This window comes from Corylus avellana, chromosome 1 (genome assembly GCF_965113065.1).
Source record: "Corylus avellana chromosome 1, dhCorAvel1.hap1.2, whole genome shotgun sequence".
Taxonomy (NCBI): Eukaryota; Viridiplantae; Streptophyta; class Magnoliopsida; order Fagales; family Betulaceae; genus Corylus; species Corylus avellana.
Window position 1 is genome coordinate 40,455,190 of NC_142490.1, and position 20,551 is coordinate 40,475,740.

The following is a 20,551-nucleotide window of genomic DNA, read 5'->3' on the forward strand; positions in this document are numbered from 1 at the left end:
TAATAATTGAAAATGAATAATGTTAGAAATTATATTTTTATCCAGTTCCAATTAACTTTTTTTATATATATATATATATATATATATATATATATATATTTTAAATAATGATCCAAGAGTTGGTTGAGAGTTGGGACCGACACATCAATATTGTGAGATAGTTGTAAGATAAAAATGTAGTTCCAATCCTTGGATATATATATTAACAATGACTCATGAAATAGTTAATTGAGACTGTTAAAGTAATGATTAACACTACCATTTGTCTCAAAAGCTTAAGATAAATGAAGATTTAACGTGGTATCATAGTTAAAGGTCCTGAGTTTAAACTTTGATTCCGTCATTTATTTCTCATTTCAATTAAAATTTCAAAGTGTTGGCCAAAAGTTTGAGTTCAAACCTGATTTTTTTAATTAGTGATGGACAAATGGTAATCTCACTTTCATACTTTCGGTGGTGCATAATATAAAAATCATTTCAAAATGTAATGATAATTCTAAAGACTAACTAAAATTTAGAAAATAAATTTCATTTTTTTGGAAATATTAAATAGAAAAAATTTCATTTAATTTTTTTAAATTTTTATCACTTTTACAATTATTCTTAAAGTTCAAAAACTCTCAATTTAGTATATCAAATTTCTAATTTTTTTCAATTCCGTCACCCTTCCATTAGTTTGGGGAAACTACTTTTTGCCCCATGAACTTCAACGTACGCATTTTCACTTTGTCCACATGAACTACTAATTGTGACACCCAACCCCCATGAACTACAATTTTGGGCCAAAAATTTTAATTCCATCAGTCAAATGCGTTAACTCAGACGGTCAAAGTGACAATGCATTGTAGTTCATAATGGCAAAGTGACAATATGTTGAAGTTCATGGGGGCAAAGTGACGGGTAGACCATCTGAGTTAACGCCTTTGATTGACAAAATGGGCATTTGACTGACGGGATGAGAATTTTGGGAACAAAATGGTAGTTCATGGGTCGGGTGTTACAGTTAATAGTTCATGAAAAAATGTGCTAAGGCATTGTAGTTCATTTGACAAAAGGTATTTTTTCCATTAGTTTTTTTCCTGGTTAGGATCCTATCGAATGTGTTGCATTTCTCAAAATGAAAATGAGGCAGTAATAGACCACGTCACCGCTACAACCGTATATATAAGAAGATGGTGGTGAAAGAGCTCTGCAACAAAGATATCATCATCAATGGATATCGTTCATAGCCAGGGAGCGACAGAGCTGTTTGAAGTTCAGTCTCGTTTGTACAAACACATATTCAGCTACATAGATTCCATGTTTGTCAACTGCGCCATTCAGCTAGCCATACCCGACATAATCCACGCCCATGCCCGACCCATCACTCTTCCACATTTGGCCTCCAAGCTTCACATTCACCCCAAAAAAACCAGCTGCCTCGACAGGCTCATGCGTTTGTTAGTGCACTCCAGCTTCTTCAGTAAAACAAAACTTCATCATCATCATCATCAAAATCAACCAGAAGATGATCATGATGATGATGAAGAAGAAGAAGAAGAAGAAGAAGAAGGCTATGCTCTCACACCTTCCTCTAGGCTTGTCATCAAAGATAATATCACCAGCCTGTCACCATTTGTTAAAGCAATCCTGGATCCTGTCCTGGTGAGCCCCTGGCATGTATTGGGAGATTGGCTTCGGGGGGGGAGTACTGATCAGGAGCTGACGCCCTTTGAGAAAACGCATGGGATGAGCATATGGAACTACTTTAACCAAAACACAGAGTACAGTTGCGTTTTCAATGAAGCCATGGCCAGTGATTCCCAGCTTATGAGCTTCGTCGTTGAGGACTACAAACCCATCTTTGAGGGCTTGGGCTCGTTGGTTGATGTTGGAGGGGGTACGGGGACGGCGGCGAGGATCATTTCTCAGGCGTTCCCTCACGTGAAATGCACGGTGTTTGACCTTCCACACGTCGTTGCCAACCTGCCGGAGACTACCAACTTGAAATATGTTGGTGGTGATATGTTTCAGTCCATTCCTTCTGCAGATGCCCTTCTCTTTAAGGTTTGCAAATATATTTTCGTCTCTTGAAAAACTTCGCTTACCCAAGTACTCTTTTTCATGTTTAGGCACTTTTACAATCATATCTTTAAAGTTTAAAAAGTTTTAGTACTGTCTGATACATTAATAATTGTGATATATATGTAATATTTGGCAGTGGATTTTGCATGATTGGAGCGATGAGGAATGTGTGAAAATTCTGAAGAGATGCAAAGAGGCGATTACAAGCAAAGGTAAGGAAGGAAAGGTGATAATCATAGACGATTAGACGTGGTGATAAATGAGGAGAAGGATGAAGATGATATTACTAAAACGAAGCTCTTCTTTGACACACTCATGATGGTTCTCGCCACTGGAAAAGAGAGGGACAAGAAAGAATGGGAGAAGCTCTTCTTCAATGCTGGCTTCACCCGATACAATATAGTTGCCTCCTATGGGATGAAATCTGTTATTGAGCTTTATCCTTAACATAAAGATAATTAACTACTATATTTTATATATATGAATTTTAAGATTAATTATAAGTAAGCTTAATGTATCTTGCTTCTTAAAGTTGTTTTCTTAATTTTGTTTCAGTGTATTTATATGCACTGGTGGCTGAAAGTTGGGTGGGGTTCTCTTTTGAATATTTTTTCTCGTACCTTGTCTCGAGTGTGCTGTAACTGTATAACCCTAATAATGAGACATAATTGGTAGTGCCACTGATAAAGACATGCATGGACCAAATATTTGGTTTTAAATTTTTCACGCGGTTTTTTTCTTCCTGTACGTTGGCGTTAGCTAAAATGACAATTGAGTAAAATTATTATTACAAAATTTGACATGTTGCTCTGGTCAACTCAAGCTGACCGACAAGAATCAGTAAAAGTAATTGTTAATAAACTCGGCTAGAATTACACATTCAAAAATTTTCAAAAATTTAATAGTTTAGTGTGAGTATGAGTTGAATTGAGGTTCTCGAGTGCTATGCTTGAACTTTGCAAATCTTATAGTAAGCCAAATTTGAATACACATCTTATAGCTCAACTCAAACAGGTATTCTCATGGGCAAGTCAATCTTAAAACTTTAAAGTTCAATTTGGAGAGGGTCGACTCGATTCATCGATCCCTAGACATTATGGAGTGCCATTATAAGTTCATAACAATGCTTTCATCCCCGCTCGGGCTTCTTGTGTCCTTTGCTCACTGCTCACAGGCGCGGGACAAACAAAAGCTAGTAAGATTGACCTTTACCACTCATCTTTCGAAGCCCCTTTATCACTTACCCTTAGCAAAGCACCCCAAAACTGACCCTTACCGCTTATCTTTCGAAACACCTTCCAAATCTTGGTATTTTGGATTTGGCCTCGAGACTCGAGTTCCTTACGTACGTTTGCATCAATCTTTTGGTTTGTGTGTGGATGTGGTTGATATGCATGTCAATTTTAGTCATCCAATTATTGTTTCGAGAGGAGTGATTGATATACACTTACTCACTTCGTAATAGGGGTGTTAATGTGGGCGGTTTTTTAATAGGGGTGTTAATGTGGGCGGTTAAAAACCGCCCGCTAACCGCTAACCGCTTAACCGCTTAACCGTATTAACCGCCTAACCGCTATAACCGCCTAGCGGTTATTGGGTTTACTAACCGTAACCGTTAACCACCTTTTTATATAATATATTTTTATAATTATAATTATAAAAATATTTATGCATATAACATAATCACTTGATCATTAAATCATAATTTTTTTTAAAAAATAATTAAATCATAATTTGAGTATTAATATATTATCGCTATAATTTATATGATTATATCATATAATTATTTGATCATTAAATCACAATTTTTTTTTAAAAAAAATAATTAAATCACAATTTGAGTATTAATATATTATCACTATAATTTATATGATTATATCATATAATCAATTGATCATTAAATCATTTGATTATATAATAACAAATTATACATATATAATATGACATAACTCATAAGTATACCAATTCATATTAATGCAACAATTAAATATCTAGAGATTTATTTCCAATGTATGTTATAAACTTATAAGTCTATATATGTTATAAGTCTATATAAGCCTACATATGCATATGAATAATATAAATGTATAATATCAATACTAAATCATATGATTCAATGACAATTCAAATTCTTTATTCAAAACTTCAAGTGAATCATATTATTAATGTACAATGATGATATGATTCGTATAATATCAAATTAAGTAATTGACATTGGATTAAACAATGACCAATGTGTTACTTATAAATACAATTTAAGTATTAATGTATTATCATTATATGTTGTGATAGTTGTCTGAATTCTGAACTTTTTTTTATATGTTGTGTTGATTTTTTTTTTTTAAATAATAAAAAAAAAGGTTAACCGGTTATGATTTAATATTTAAGGAAATTTTTTTAAAGTACAAGTAAATGTAAATTTTGGGTAAAATATTTTTGATTTTTTAATATGAGCTCTTTTTTATAGCAATTGGGCCCAAAAAGACACTAAAAGTACAAAAAAAAAAGAAGAAGCCCAAAATGGCCCAAAAAAAGAAGCCAAAAAAGGCCTAATAAAAGCCCAAAAAGCAAAAAAAAAAAGGCCCAATTTTAAAAAAGCGGTTAGCGGTCAGTTATCTATTTCACTAACCGCTAACCGGCAGTTAACCACTAGGCAGTTAGTGGTTGCAGTTAGTGAAATCTACTAACCGCTAATGCGGTTACGGTTAGCGGTTAATAACCGCTAACCGCAACCGCCTTAACACCCCTACTTCGTAGCACCTATTTCCTCACACCTATAGATGTTTTTTAAAACCACTATTGAAATAAAATTTAGGGTTAAATACTTATTCACTCCTTGAGATTTCACAACTTAATTTTTTGATTCATAGGATTTACTTTTGATCATAGGAGATCCTTGTGGTTTGCCTAAAGACCGGAGTGGTCCTTCCATCCATCTGCCGTTAATAGACTTAACGGAAATCTACACCACTGACTTAGGGATCAATTACATTTCGACACGTGTCCTCATTGCCAAATCATCAAATATGACTGAATTTACACCCTTGCCACGTAATATATTTTTTTTTACAAGTAATAAATTAAAATACAATTAATTTTTTTTTGGGAAAAATATAAAATGGCCCCCCAAACTACTAGCCATTTGTAATTTAGCCCCTTAAACTACTAACTAGTTGCAATTTGGCTACTTCATTAGTTAGCACCGTTAAAATGGATGGAAAATGCAAAACGACATCGTTTTGTTGAGATTAAGTTACTAAAATGCCATTTTTAAAAGAAAAAAAAAATCAAATTAAAAAAAAAAAAGCCCATTAACATTGTCGTTTTGCTTTCAAAAAAATTCCTTGCACGACAACCATATCATAAATGGCTGGAAATTGCAGGGCACGTCCATCTGGGAAAGCAGGTGAAGGACAGCCTTATGCTAGGGAACCTTGCAATCCATTGGCATGGAATCCGACAGCTAAATACAGCTCAATTTTCATTTTCCTTCTTGAAACAGATTCATATCTATGTATTCATGTATTATACCTTACTTCAATGCATATTCCTTTGTTTGATTTGCTGCAGATTGGAACAGAGGGGTTGACGCAATGTCCAGTATTGCCTGGGGATACCTTCAAATACGAGTTTAAAGTTGATAGGGTAGGTGTTAGAGCCCCTGCAATTGGCTCTGTTTTTCCATTTTTTTTTGTTCCTTTGAATGTCACAATTTCTGTCTTTGTTTCTCAATCTATGTTTTGGTTATGGGCAGCCTGAAACTTACCTGTACCACGCGCACTATGGAATGCAAAGAGAAGCAGGGCTTTATGGATCAATCCGTGTATCTATTGCCGATGGAAAGACAGAATCGTTTGCGTATGATTAGTCAGCACCGTTAGCATCCTTACTGTTAGAAGCGGAAGAAAGAGAGAGAATGGAGAGAGAGAGCGGAAGCATATAGGACTACATTGTATTGAGTCTTGTAATGTTAATGAATACAAAGGCCTCTATTTATAGAGAGGCAAGTAACCTAATAGATTAAGGAAAGGTAAACCTAGTAGAAAAGGTAAACCTAAAGAAGTAAATAACAAGTAATATTCTTAACATCCCCCCTCAAACTCAATGTGTAAAATTGAGTTTGGATAAACGAAAAGGGAAAGAAAAAGGAATTCGCCGAAAAAGCTGCTTGTGCCGAAACAATTGCTGAAGTAACGCCATAAAAGTTGTTAGAGACCGGTGGTTTCTGCCTGAATTTGAGCAATGCATTTAAGCTGGAGCTTGGTTCACTTGGTTGTAATTTGACTTAAAAGCCATATAATAGTAATGAAGTAGCGCGACTAGTCGGCTGAGAAAAGCAAGGCCGGTTAAAAGGGGCTTGTTTGGCCCGTAACCCTTGGACCGTCTCGCCTTGTCGGCTGAACGAAAGTCTGACCCATCTAACTAGTAGATCGTCTCGCCTGATCGGCTGAGATAAGCAGGGCCGGTTGAAGAGGCTAATTATGCCTGAAACCCTTGGACCGTCTCGCCTTGTCGGCTGAACTAAAGTCTGGCCCATCTAACTAGTAGATCGTCTCGCCTGATCGGCTGAGATAAGCAGGGCCGGTTGAAGAGGCTAATCAGTAACCGGTGATGGCGGCATTTGACAAGGCATAAGTGGGCCGGTTGAAAGGGGCTTCTTTGGTCCAAAAACCCATGGACCTAAGGAAACATTGGTCTGACCCGAGAGTGCCATCCGCTAGAAGAATGAACCGGATTGAATTGCGCCAAAGAACAGGCTATAAAACCGAATTGAACAACCATAAACCAACTTGAACCGCATAAAACAAACGCCTAAATTTGAAGAAGAGTCTTGTTTTCTGCCATATAGAGATGCCAAAAGTAAAAATAGACCACAAATTTGAAATCAGGACGAAAAATTGAGTAGGAAACACCTGGTCAACTTTTTCAGTGGTCAAACTCAAAGTCAACGGTCAAAGTCAACGGTCAACGGTCAAACTCAACGCTGACGTGGCACTGATGACGTGGCAAGGTCAGACGATACTGGTGACGTGGCATGGTGACGTGGACCGGTGACGTGGCACTGATGACGTGGCACCGATGACGTGGCATAGTGACGTGGCACGTTGGGGTGACGTGGCTATGCTGACGTGGCAATCTAAAAGGATGACACGTGGCTGCAAATTGAAGAAATTCACTGGCGCGTGCGATACACGCGCTTCACTGGCGGCGGAGCTGTGGCGCGTGAATCCCACGCGCAGAAGCTTCAACTGGCTCGTGGGGGCGTGTCCAACGTGGTATGGCGGCGTTCTTGGTGGCGATGTGACCGTCGTCGACGGATCTATGGAGCGGTGGGCGAAACCAAGCTGATCCATCTCACCTGGCGGCGCGTGGAGGCACTGCAGCGGCGCGTGGACTGAGAGCAGCACATTATGGCAGCGCGTGTCGGCGCGTCAGAGTGTCTTTGGCAGATCTGAGACCTGATCTGGAATCCTGGGGAGCAGATCTATCGATCGGTGGCCTGAGAGAAGCAATCGGACCACCGTGTCAGGCGGTGGCTGGACGGAGGCGTGACTGGCGCGTGGATCTGACGCGCGGAGCTTCTAGTAGCGCGTGGAGGCGCGTGACACCTCGTATGGCAGATCTGAGACCTGATCTGGAATCCTAGGGAGCAGATCTATCGATCGGTGGCCTGAGGGAAGCAATCGGACCACCGTGTCAGGCGGTGGCTGGACGGAGGCGTGACTGGCGAGTGGATCTGACGCGCGGAGCTTCTGGTGGCGCGTGGAGGCGCGTGAAGCCTCGTATGGAGGATCTGAGACCTGTTCTAGAATCCTGGGGAGCAGATCTATCGATCGGTGGCCTGAAGGAAGCAATCGGACTACCGTGGTAGGCGGTGGCTGGACGGCAGTGGCGGAATTGCCGAACCTTTGGGCGGCTCGTGAGGGCGCGTGTAGGCTCCGATATGGCTGTGTGCGGCGGCTCTGGGACGGTTGTCTTCCGGGCTTTCAAGCGTTATAGTGATACGCTGAAAACCTCGAGGAGAAGATAGAGAACCGTGAGGATCAGAGAGAAGGATTCGCCAGATAACACTGGCGGCGCCGGATTGAACGTCAAAAGCTTCTAGCGGCGCGTGGTGGCACGTGGAGGTTCCGATGAGGCTGTACTCGACGGCTCTCGCCTCGTCTTGCCCGGATCTATCGAACGGAGTGAAAACCACGAAGATCCGACATAGGTGGAGGCGTGTGGAGGAGCGGCAGCCGCGCGTTGGAGAGACGGCAGTTTCTGAGGGCGGAGCGTGGAGGCGCGTGCAACGCTGGAATAGGCTGAAATTGCACAGATCCACCGTTCTAGGGTCAAGACACCACTTTTGGTGGTTATTTGGCCAAGAGGAGTCACGGTGGCGGCGCGATTGGCTCAGGCAGAAATTGTCGGAGGAGCGTGGAGGCGCTTGGAGAGCCGATGGCTGTGGATATTCTACAGGTCTGTAGATCTAAAGGAGTGAACGAGATTTTAAGTGGAAAACCGCTTGGCAGTGCACCGACGACCGAAATTGGGAGGTCGCTGAAGGGAGCGCCGGAAAACGTCAAAGACGTTTATTGAAGGCCAGAGAAGGTGGCTCTGATACCATGTTAGAAGCGGAAGAAAGAGAGAGAATGGAGAGAGAGAGCGGAAGCATATAGGACTACATTGTATTGAGTCTTGTAATGTTAATGAATACAAAGGCCTCTATTTATAGAGAGGCAAGTAACCTAATAGATTAAGGAAAGGTAAACCTAGTAGAAAAGGTAAACCTAAAGAAGTAAATAACAAGTAATATTCTTAACACTTACATTTTGTCGTTGGATTTTGAAGTGGGTTCTTGACGAAGAAGACGAAGTGAGAAAAAGTTTGGACGGAAGTCTGATACGGTTGTCATGCAAGGCATTTTTTTAAAAAGCAAAACGACAAGGTTTAGTGGACCTTTTTTTTTTTTTAATTTGATTTTTTTTTTCAAAAAAGGGCATTTTAGTAACTTAATCTCAACAAAACGACGTTGTTTTACATTTTCCATCCATTTTGACAGAGTCAACTAACCGAGTGGCCAAAATGCAACTGATTGGTAGTTTGGAGGGCTATTGTATTACATTTTGAACATTGAGAGGCTAAATTGCAAATGACTAGTAGTCTGAGAGGCCTTTTTTTTTTTTTTTTTTTTTTTTTTTTTTTTTTTTTTACTTCAGCATCGATCCTGAAAATAGATTGCACAAACCTTTGATAAAAATAGGGAAAATTACAGTTTACCCCCCCAAAGTTGACAGCGTTTTTCAATTCGAACATCAAAGTTTTAATTTTTACAATCTACCCCCACAAAGTTTCAATTTTTTTTTTCAATTCGACCAATATTATCCCAAAATTCCCATATTGCCCCTGATTTTTTTATTTATTATTTTTTATGAAAAAAAAATTTGGGGGTGCGAAAATGGCCAGATGGGCAAAGGGGTGGCTACAGCCACCCTGAATTTTTTTTTAAAATTTTTTTTATAAAAATTAAAAAAATAAAAATTAGGGGCAATGAGGGAAGTTTTGGATACAATTGGTCAAATTGCAAAAATTTGGATCTTTGGGGGGGTGGATTGCAAAAATTAAAACTTTGGTGTTCGAATTGAAAAACGCTGTCAACTTTGGAGGGGTAAACTGTAATTTTTCCATAAAAATAAATAAATAAATAAACCAAACCCATTCTTCCCGAACCCCATCTCTGGTGATTGTGGCATTGCTGAACAAGATATCCAGGCTGCCGTATTTCTCCAAGGTGTAACTCACCGTTTCCTCAACTTGCTTCTCATCTCTTACATCGCAATGGCGATAAGTAATCCTCTGTACCTTCCATGACCCAATCCGTTTTGAATGTCAACAACAACAACAAAAGCTCCATTCTCTGCAAATAATCTAGCTGCCTCCTCACCAATTCAGCTTGCAGCACTAGTGATGAGGGCCACCTTACCCTCAAATTTGTAGATTATTGAGAATAAACGATCAAGTTAAAACATGTCTGTATGTGTTTGAGCAAGATGTTGGAATGTTATTGCAGGTGAACATGTCATGGATGCAGAGGTAGAGGCAGAGGCAGATCTAAAGTTCGTCGGATCGTGAGATGGGTTGCGGAAGCAATGTTTGGTTCGATGGGTTTGTCGGATTGTGGGTTCTTCGACTTGGGGAAGAACGGTGGGTTGGGGAAGAAGACTTGTGGCTGGAGATTGGGGTTGGGTTTGAATGGGCTTTGGGGTATCGGGCTTAGGGTCTGAACTGAGAATGGGAAAGCATCGTCGCTAGAGAATGGGAAGCTTCGTGGCCAGAGGTTGGGGAACAAAGCAGATTCACCGGAGATGGGGTTGGGAAGGACTTCCTGTGATCAAAAGTAAACCATAGAAGTCAAAAAATAAAGTTGTGAAACCCTAGAGGTGGATAAGGTATTTAATCTTAAAATCTAATAAAAATCAATCTCATATTCAATGGTAGTTTTAAAAACTACATATGGGTGTAAAAAAATTGGTGTAAGCAAGTAGGAGTAAGTGTATCATTATTTTTTATCAAAAAAAAAAAAAAAAAAGGAAAAAAAAACAGTGTATCATTATTCTAATGTATTAATCAACTCAAATTCATGTATATAACTAAGGAGGCAATGCTAGATTGTTATTGTAGGCATATATATCATTTGAGTGTACCAGTTTATTTTGGGGTGGGGATGGGTTAGGGTTATCTAAGAAGGTATCACTAGCTAGGTAGCACTTAAAATGCATTTCTTTTCATGTAAAATGGTTTTTGAGAAAAAATGTTTTCGGTCAAAAATATTTTTGAGGAAAATCACTAATTTTCTATTGTTTGTTTGAGACCTTTGAAATTGTAGTGAAAATGTTTTTCATTGCTTGGTTGATAAAAAGGATTTTCTAGCAATGATCGGAATTAAGCTGATGCATCGTATTCCACCCCTCAGGACTTGGGATGTTTGGCCCATTGAAATCAAGTGCTATGGTTTTATAAAAAAAAAAAAAAAACCTATCAAGTAGTGACTTTTGGAAGATGACATTTGAAGTCCAAAAAATGTCACTATTAATGTAGTGATGTTTGCATAGTGACATTTGGCAAAAGATTCTAAACATAGTGACTTGATACAATAGTAGTGACGTTTGTACAGTGAAAACGTCTTTACAATGTGACATTTGTTCAAGCGAGCATCACCTTTTTTGGAATGTGACACTTGCACTATTCAAGTATTACTAATCTTTTATTAAAAATATATGTATATATCAAAAAAAAAAAATTATAAAAAAAAAAACAAATTCAAAAGAATTTTATTTTTTAAAAAAATTATAATAAATTAGAGGGGTGGTTGCTTGAAAGGCCACCCCCACCTTAGGGGTGGCATGCGAGCCACCCCTTGTGAGGTGGAGGGTGGCCTATCGGGCCACCCCAAATCTGCCCTAGGTTGGCCCAAAAGGCCATCCCCACCTTAGGGAGAAATTTTGAAATTCTTCGGTCTGTAGTTGTTATAAACGCAAATTTTGAGTGCCAAATTTTTCAAAAGTTACTAATTAGTGTCATTTGAACAGTAACACATTGTTCAAATGGCACCTTTCAAACGTAAATAGTGACGCATGAATAGTAATACTACTCAAACGCTGCATTTCACGCGTGAGTAGTAAACTATTCAAATGTCGCATTTCGCGCGTGAATTAGTAACACTTTTGAAACGTCACATTTCAAAGCGTGAATAGTAACACTATTCAAACGTTGCCTTTCATAAAAGTCGCATTTGAGTGACGTAAAATCACTAATTGGGCTCCCCCTTTTTTTTTTTTCTTGTAATCAAGAAGGGATAAAAATTTGCTACAAACTCATCTAATAAAATGAATGTCACTTTATTAAATGAGTTTATATGAATTTGCTACAAACCAATTTATAACAAATTTTTGCCCAAGAAAAAAAAGAAAAAAAGAGAGAGGACAACAAGAGACTCAAAATGCATTATTGTATTTTTGGACTTTTTAATTGCATAATTAAATTCAATAATGCATTTCAAGTGTATGGTCCTACAAAATAAAAAATTGATATGGGGAATGCATGGGATGCCCTTTCAATACTTTTTTCTGCCCCTACTATCCAGCCCATCCTTAAACACGTTGGTGACTCAAGGATGAAGTCTTAAGTACTTTCACATCCTAATTCGGATAATGATAGCAAAATCAAAATGTTGTTTTGTTACGTGAATGTTTTTACATATACGTAATAGGAAAAATTGTTAGGTTTTGAGAGAACCTAGACCCTTTAAATTCGTTGAAGGGAACCTAAAACATTTTCAAACATAAAGTTTAGATTAATTTTCTAGTTACCTTTATTCATAATACTATGACCTTTAAATAGGTAAATTAGGGGTGGGCAGAGTAACCGGTTACCGATTATAGGCCATCTACCGGTTTCGACCGAATTAATATTAACCGTAACCGTTTAACCGATATTCTTATTGGTTAAAAATTTTGTACCGAAATTCTTATCAGTCCGGTTAACCGTTTTAACTGATAAGAACCGGTATTGGGGGAAGGCTATTAACAAAGTCAGTCTAGTTCAGTTGGTAGGGCATTAGAGCACAAGGCTCTTAATCTTGTTGTTGTGGGGTCGAGCTGTTACGGTGGCCATTTTTAACTTTTTTTTTTTTTTTTTTTTTTTTTTTTTTTTTTTTCAATTCCCACGTCACGTATTTCTTTTCTTTTCTTTTCCTTTTTCTCCTCCTCCCACGCAAGCACGCAATTGTCTTTCACTTTCAGACTCTTTCTAGTTTCTTCCTCATTTTTTTTTTCTTTCTTTTCTAGTTTTCCTTCTCATCATTGCAGGAGAATGGGTTTCTTCACCGCTCCCCCCTCACTCCTTTTTTTTTTTTTTTTTTTTTTTTTTTTTTTTTTTTTTTTTTTTTCCAATTCTCGCAACATCTGCTCTCACAGTCACAGACCTCTCTTTTAACATTTAAGATTCAATTTAGGTAAGAGTTTTTACCTTTTGATGCTTGGAGATTAGAGAAGTAGAGAAAACTGAAGAAGGTGAGATTTAGAACCGGTTAATTGGTTTAACCAAACCGTTTAACCGTGTACCGTTATAACCGATAATTCCGGTTAAAATCCTTATCGGCCCGGTATCGGTTAAGAAATCGCTTAACCAAAAATTATCAATTAATAACCGATAAGAGCCAAAACCAGACCGCTTTGACTGATACCCACCCCTGAGGTAAACTATTACAATATTTTCTAGGGCTGAATCATCAGCTTTTATTGAAATATAAATTAGAGCTGAGTCATCAAGACTCTTACATGGAAATAAATAAAGACAATATCAAATAAAAATAAACACAATAAAATATTCTACGGTATCATATATTTTAATGTATCAGACTATTAATAATTATTCCGTATAAAATTATATTCTCGTAACATTCTTTTCCCCTTGAAGATGACCTTGTCCTCAAGGCTCTAATACCAATGCTATGTGAATGCTTTTACATACACGTAATAGGATAGATTGTTAGGTTTTGTGGGAACTTAGACCCTTGATATTCGTTGAAGGGAACCTAAAACATTTTCAAACATAAAGTTTGGATTAATTTTCAGGTTACCTTTATTCATAATATAATGGCATTTAAATAGGTAAACTATTACAATATTTTCTAGGGATGAGTCATCAGCTCTTATTGGAATATAAATTAGGCTGAGTCATCAAGACTCTTACATGGAAATAAATAAAGACAATATCAAATAAAAATAATAACAATAAAATATTCTACGGTATCATATATTTTAATATATCAGACTATTAATAATTATTCCGCATAAAACTCCATTTTGGTAACATATTTTTGTATTATTTATTTATTAATATAATATTAATGGATCCAAACTTTTGAGCTTAAGGTGATGTTTCATGCCTATTCTCACACTACAAAAAACTACATGATTTGTAACGTGTCTATTGTTCATTACTTTTTGCCACGTTACCATTTAGTAACATGTCAATTTGTGACACGTTACTAAATATTTTAGTAATGTGTCAAAGTTGACACGTTACTAAATAGTAACGTGTCAAATTTGACACGTTACTAAATCGAAAAATTAAAAAAAAAAAAAAAAAATTTTGAAAACTTTAGTAATGTGTCAGACATGTTACTAAAATGATAATTTGTCAAATTTGACACGTTACTAAAACGATAATTTGTCAAACTTGCCTGGGACCCGCCCGGGACTTGACCGGGACCCGGTGAGGTCCCGAGCAAGTCCCAAGCAGGTCCCGAGCAAGTCCTGGGCGGGTCCTGGTCAAGTCCCGGTTGGTCCAAGGCGGGTTCCGGTCAAGTCCCAGCAGGGTCCCGGTCAAGTCCCGGTCAAGTCCTGGGCGGGTCCCGGCATTGTCCCGGGCAGGTCCCGAGCGGGTTTCGGTCAGGTCTCGGGCAGGTCCCGGTCAGGTCTAGGGCGAGTTCCGGGCAAGTGTCGGACGGGTCCCGGTTAGGTCCCGGTTAGGTCCCGGGTGGGTCCCAGGCGGGTCCTGGGCGGGTCCTGGGTAGATCCCGGGCAGGTCCAGAGTTTCGAACAAGTCCCGTGCAGGTCCCGGCGAGGACCTTATTGGAAAAAATATATATAAAAAAAGATATTAAAAAAAAATTATTTTTCGTGTACAAGGTAAACGCCGTGAAATGTTTTCGACGAAAAATATTTTCAAGGAAAATAGCTTTCCTGAAAATATTTTACGAAGGAAACCATTTTACGTCGAAATAAACGGAGCCTTAGATCGAGCAGAGTTTCAGTAACCTACGAAATCGCACGTCAATCCTCTTTCACTCAATTAAACTCAATCTCCAAGAAGTCATGTGCTGATTGGTATACACCAACATAGGTACAAATATGTTTTAACCAACTGATAAGAGGAGGAGGGCTATATATATAGGAGGAGGGCTATATATATAGAATTGTGGTTATTACAAAGTAAACAAGAAGTTTTTGGGGTAATATGAAAATTTATTGAGGAAAATCTTGCTCAAAAAAGAGAGAAATGGGGAATGGCTACATCACCATAAATTTATGGTGATGTCTCAATATATTATTATAAGATATGATATATAAAATTTTAAATGTTAAATTTCTCAAAAGTGGTATCCAAACCTATGATTCAACGTGGGAAATGGGGCAACCGCAGGGTAAAAAATATCCCTTACCTAACCTTAATACAAGATAGTATTATAAATTAATTAAAGATAACCTTTTGGAATTTCTTTGTTAAATATTAATTAAATTTTCTATTTTTTGGAGTAATTAATGATTTAACCTGATATTAAAATGCCTCACTTATTGGAATAGAGTTTTAAGCCTACAAAAAGATGAATAATTCTAAAAATCCCGGCCCTCTCATGTTACTCTTATGTCTCTAAAAAAATGAAGTGGCTTTTAAAGTCACAATTTAATCAAAATTCAATAGTGATCGATCATAAGCCCAATTATAATTTTAAGAGACATCATTTTTGGAGGAATATAAGAGAGACTTGCAGCATTGCTTAAAAAAGAATATTAACGCATTAATCATATAATAAAATTCTTAATTTTGATCAGTTTAAAATTTTAAGATAATTAGTGATTTGACAGTCAAGCTTCATGCCTATCCTCATGGTTTTTTTTTTTTTTTTGGGGCCGGCTAACATTAATAAAAATATATATATAAAATCCAAAATTAGATTTGCCCCTATATGAATTTGATTGAGAAATCTAATTTGTTTTCATCCTCCTCTTCTTCCTTGATACTATGAGGTATATCAACACCTTATGAGTGTGCACTTTTAAGAATCATAAAAAATTATTGATAAAGAAAAAAATAAATTTGGTGATATAATTTGACTGATTTACAATTTTAATAATAATAATAATAGTATATTCTCCCTCACCTTGTATATTATATTATGCACCACCGAAAGTATGAAAGTGAGATTACCATTTGTGATGCAGCGTAGGATTGTGATGAACAAGAAAACAACAAGTTGAATGGGTAAATATTTCTAAGATTGTGAGACTATCACAAGAATCAAAGAAATCTTCTCAAACAATAGAGACTATTTATGCTTTAAGGAAAAACAATGACAACTCTGAGTATTCTTTATTTAACAAAACTCAATAATAATCATAAACTAAATTGTTAAAGGCTATAAGCATATATTATAGCCCAAGACTTCTAATTCTAAAATAACAATGAGATAAAGTTAATTTAGAAGTCTACGAAAGACAACTAAACCAAATAAAAGACTAACAAAGAAACCTAATTCAAATAAAGACTGAAAGATAAGATAGAAAAAACGACTAACAAAGAAACCTAGTTTAAACAAAAGATTAAAACCAAGATAAGTGTCTCTGATGTCTATTTGCAGAACAGATATGCTCGAGTGCGCTCGATTGCAACTACAGGAGTGATCGATCGCACAACCAGTGGCTTGGTGCGCAAGTGTCTGGAAGTGCGCTCGATCCCAGGTACAGGTGCACTCGATCGCAGGTACATGTGCACTCAATCACACTTCCAGGGGACCTGTGATCTGCATCATTAAATATATGCTTAGAATTAAATATATTGCACTTCGAGGGGACATCACTTTATCTCATTGTTATTTTAGAATTAGAAGTCTTGAGCTATAAATATATGCTTATAGCCTTTAATAATTCAGTTTATGATTATTATTGAGTTTTGTTAAATAAATAATACTCAGAATTGAGTTTCTTCATTGTTTTTCCTTAAAGCATAGATAGTCTCTATTGTTTGAGAAGATTTATTTGATTCTTGAGATAGTCTTATAATCTTAGAAATAATTACCCCTTCAATTTGTTGTTTTCTTGTTTACCACAATCCTATGCTGCATCAATTTGCCTTTCATTTCAGTGCGTTAAAGAGGACATTTTTGATAGGACCAGCCATGTGTGACTTACTCCAATTAGGAACGAGAAATGCATGGAGATGGGGATATATGGACTCGCGGACAAGCATGCATGCATGGGAATTAATCGACAATGTCAAAAAGACAAGCAAAATGCCAAAATCTTTGACACAAACAAATTCTGCAAATCAATTGACTATTTGCCAATCAATTATTATTATTATTATTATTGAAAATCTTGACATTTAGCACTGTGAAATAGTTGTATGATAAAATGTAATTTCTAACTTTACTAATTGAAAATCTTGTTCTGTCTTACTCATTTATTCCATAATAATACTAATAATAATTGATTGGCAAATAGTCAATTGAATTGCAGAATTTGTTTGTGTCAAAGATTTTGGCATTTTACTTGTCTTTTTTACATTGTCGATTACCCATTCATTCTTGTCCGCGAGTTCATATATCCCCATCTCCATGCATTTCTCGTTCCTAATTGGAGTAAGTCACACATGGCTGGTCCTATCTAAAATGTCCTCTTTAACGCAGTGAAATGAAAGACAAATGGTAATCTCGCTTTCATACTTTCGGTGGTGCATAATATAATAATCATTTCAAAATTTAATGATAATTCTAAAGACTAAGGGTACGTTTGGAATTGTGATTTCGTAAGAATAATTTGCATTTTCAAAAGATATCGTAAAACGTAATGCGTTTGGCATTGTGATTTAAAAAACACTTAATCCAAAATATGAAAGAAATCTACGATTTCTATAAGTAGGTTAGGGGTGCTCATTTGAAAAAGTGCAAATTTAAACCAAAATCACAATTTCGCATAACAAATATTTGATAAAAAAATATTTTTTAATATGTTTTACTAAACGCCTTTGGGATTTTTAAAAATATCAATTTCAAAAACACAATTTTTAAAAACATAATTTTTAAAATCGCACTTATTGAAACTGCAATCCAAAATAGACCTTAAATAAAATTTAGAAAATAAATTTCAATTTTTTTTGGTAATATTTTTTAGAAAAAATTTCATTTAATTTTTCTAAATTTTTATCACTTTTACAATTACAATGCCGTCACCCTTCCATTAGTTTTTTTTTTTTTTTTTTTTTTTTTTTTTTTTTTTCCGGTTAGGATCCTATCGAATGTGTTGCATTTCTCAAAATGAAAATGAGGCAGTAATAGACCACGTCACCGCTACAACCGTCTATATAAGAAGATGGTGGTGAAAGAGATCTGCAACAAAGATATCATCATCAATGGATATCGTTCATAGCCAGGGAGCGACTGAGCTGTTTGAAGTTCAGTCTCATTTGTATAAACACATATTCAGCTACATAGATTCCATGTCACTCAACTGCGCCATTCAGCTAGCCATACCCGACATAATCCACACCCATGCCCGACCCATCACTCTTCCACAGTTGGCCTCCAAGCTTCACATTCACCCCAAAAAAACCAGCTGCCTCCACAGGCTCATGCGTTTGTTGGTGCACTCCGGCTTCTTCACTAAAACAAAACTTCGTCATCATCATCATCAAAATCAACCAGAAGATGATCATGATGATGATGATGAGGAAGAAGAAGAAGAAGAAGAAGAAGAAGAAGAAGAAGAAGGCTATGGTCTCACACCATCCTCTAGGCTTGTCATCAAAGATAATATCGCCAGCCTGTCACCATTTGTTAACGCAATGCTGGATCCTGTCCTGGTAAGCCCCTGGCATGTCTTGGGAGATTGGCTTCGGGGGGGGAGTACTGATCAGGAGCTGACGCCCTTTGAGAAAACGCATGGGATGAGCGTATGGAACTACTTTAACCAAAACACAGAGTACAGTTGCGTTTTCAATGAAGCCATGGCCAGTGATTCCCAGCTTATGAGCTTCGTCGTTGAGGACTACAAGCCCATCTTTGAGGGCTTGGGCACGTTGGTTGATGTTGGAGGGGGTACGGGGACGGCGGCGAGGATCATTTCTCAGGCGTTCCCTCACGTGAAATGCACGGTGTTTGACCTTCCACACGTCGTTGCCAACCTGCTGGAGACTACCAACTTGAAATATGTTGGTGGTGATATGTTTCAGTCTATTCCTTCTGCAGATGCCCTTCTCTTTAAGGTTTGCAAATATATTTTCGTCTCTTGAAAAACTTCGCTTACCCTATTACTCTTTTCCATGTTTAGGCACTTTTACAATCATATCTTTAAAGTTTAAAAAGTTTTAGTACTGTCTGAAACATTAAGTAATTGTGATAAATATGCAATATTTGACAGTGGATTTTGCATGATTGGAGCGATGAGGAATGTGTGAAAATTCTGAAGAGATGCAAAGAGGCGATTACAAGCAAAGGTAAGGGAGGAAAGGTAATAATCATAGACGTGGTGATAAATGAGGAGAAGGATGAAGATGATATTACTAAAACGAAGCTCTTCTTTGACACACTCATGATGGTTCTCGCCACTAGAAAAGAGAGGGACAAGACTGAATGGGAGAAGCTCTTCTTCAATGCTGGCTTCACCCGCTACAATATAGTTGCCTCGTATGGGATGAAATCTGTTATTGAGCTTTATCCTTAAGATTAAGATAATTAACTACTATATTTTATATATATGAATTTTAAGATTAATTATAATTAAGCTTAATGTATCTTGCTTCTTAATGTTGTTTTCTTAATTTTGTTTCAGTGTATTTATATGCACTGGTGGCTGAAAGTTGGGTGGGTTTCTCTTTTGAATATTTTTCCTCGTACCTTGTCTCAAGTGTACTGTAACTGTGTAACCCTAATAATGAGACATAATTGGTAGTGCCACTAATAAAGACATGGCCCAAATATTTTGGTTTTAAATTTTTCACGCGTTTTTTTTTCCCCTGTTGGCGTTAGCGAAAATGACAATTGAGTAAAATTATTATTTCAAATTTGACATGTTGCTCTTGTCAGCACAAGCGGACCGACAAGAATCAGTAAAAGTAATTGTTAATAAACTTGGCTGGAATTACACATTTAAAAATTTTCAAAAATTTAATAGTTTAGTGTGACTTTGAGTTGAATTGAGGTTGTTGGTGCTATGGTTGAACTTGGCAAATCTTCTAGTAAGCCAAATTTGAATATACATCTCATAGCTCAACTCAAACAGGTAACCTCATGGGCAAGTCAATCTTAGAACTTTAAAGTTCAATTTGGCCGGGGTCGACTCGATTCATCGGTCCCTAGACATTATGGAGTGCCATTATAAGTTCATAACAACGCTTTCATCCCCGCTCGAGCTTCTTGTGTCCTTTGCTCACTGCTCATAGGCGCAGGACAAACAAAAGCTAATAAGATTGACCTTTACCACTCATCTTTCGAAGCCCCTTTTATCACTTATACCCTTTGCAAAGCACCCAAAACGGACCCTTACCGCTTATCTTTCGAAACACCTTCCAAATCTTGGTATTTTGGATTAGGCCTCAAGACTCGAGTTTCTCATGTTCGTATCAATCTTTTGGTTTGTGTGTGGATGTGGTTGATATGCATGTCAATTTTAGTCATCCAATTATTGTTTCGAGAGGAGTGATTGATATATACTTGCTCACTTTG

General features: G+C 37.2%; 1 protein-coding gene and 1 pseudogene across 5 annotated transcripts; both read left to right on the forward strand.

Annotated features, from left to right (window-relative positions):
• Positions 1-1,203: 1,203 nt before the first annotated feature.
• LOC132168408 (trans-resveratrol di-O-methyltransferase-like) lies at positions 1,204-2,511 on the forward strand (annotated as a pseudogene).
• A 15,720-nt stretch (positions 2,512-18,231) lies between these two features.
• Positions 18,232-19,550, forward strand: LOC132172988 (trans-resveratrol di-O-methyltransferase-like). 5 transcript variants are annotated; one of them, XM_088512065.1, is made up of 3 exons: positions 18,232-18,505; positions 18,566-19,092; positions 19,248-19,550. In XM_088512065.1, exons 1-3 carry the CDS (start codon positions 18,241-18,243, stop codon positions 19,548-19,550), a joined length of 1,095 nt encoding a protein of 364 aa, XP_088368191.1. In that variant the 5' UTR covers positions 18,232-18,240. The 5 variants fall into 5 exon arrangements, with proteins under 5 accessions (XP_088368191.1, XP_088368188.1, XP_088368189.1 ...); XM_088512062.1 differs by having other exon boundaries at positions 18,241-18,505; positions 18,569-19,092; XM_088512063.1 differs by having other exon boundaries at positions 18,241-18,505; positions 18,572-19,092.
• The last annotated feature ends 1,001 nt before the right edge of the window (positions 19,551-20,551 follow it).

Coding starts and splice junctions, on each gene's coding strand:
- LOC132172988 (XM_088512061.1), top strand. CDS start 18,241: ATGGATATCGTTCATAGCCAGGGAGCGACTGAGCTGTTTGAAGTTCAG. Junction 19,093..19,247: donor CAGATGCCCTTCTCTTTAAG/GTTTGCAAATAT, acceptor AATATTTGACAG/TGGATTTTGCATGATTGGAG.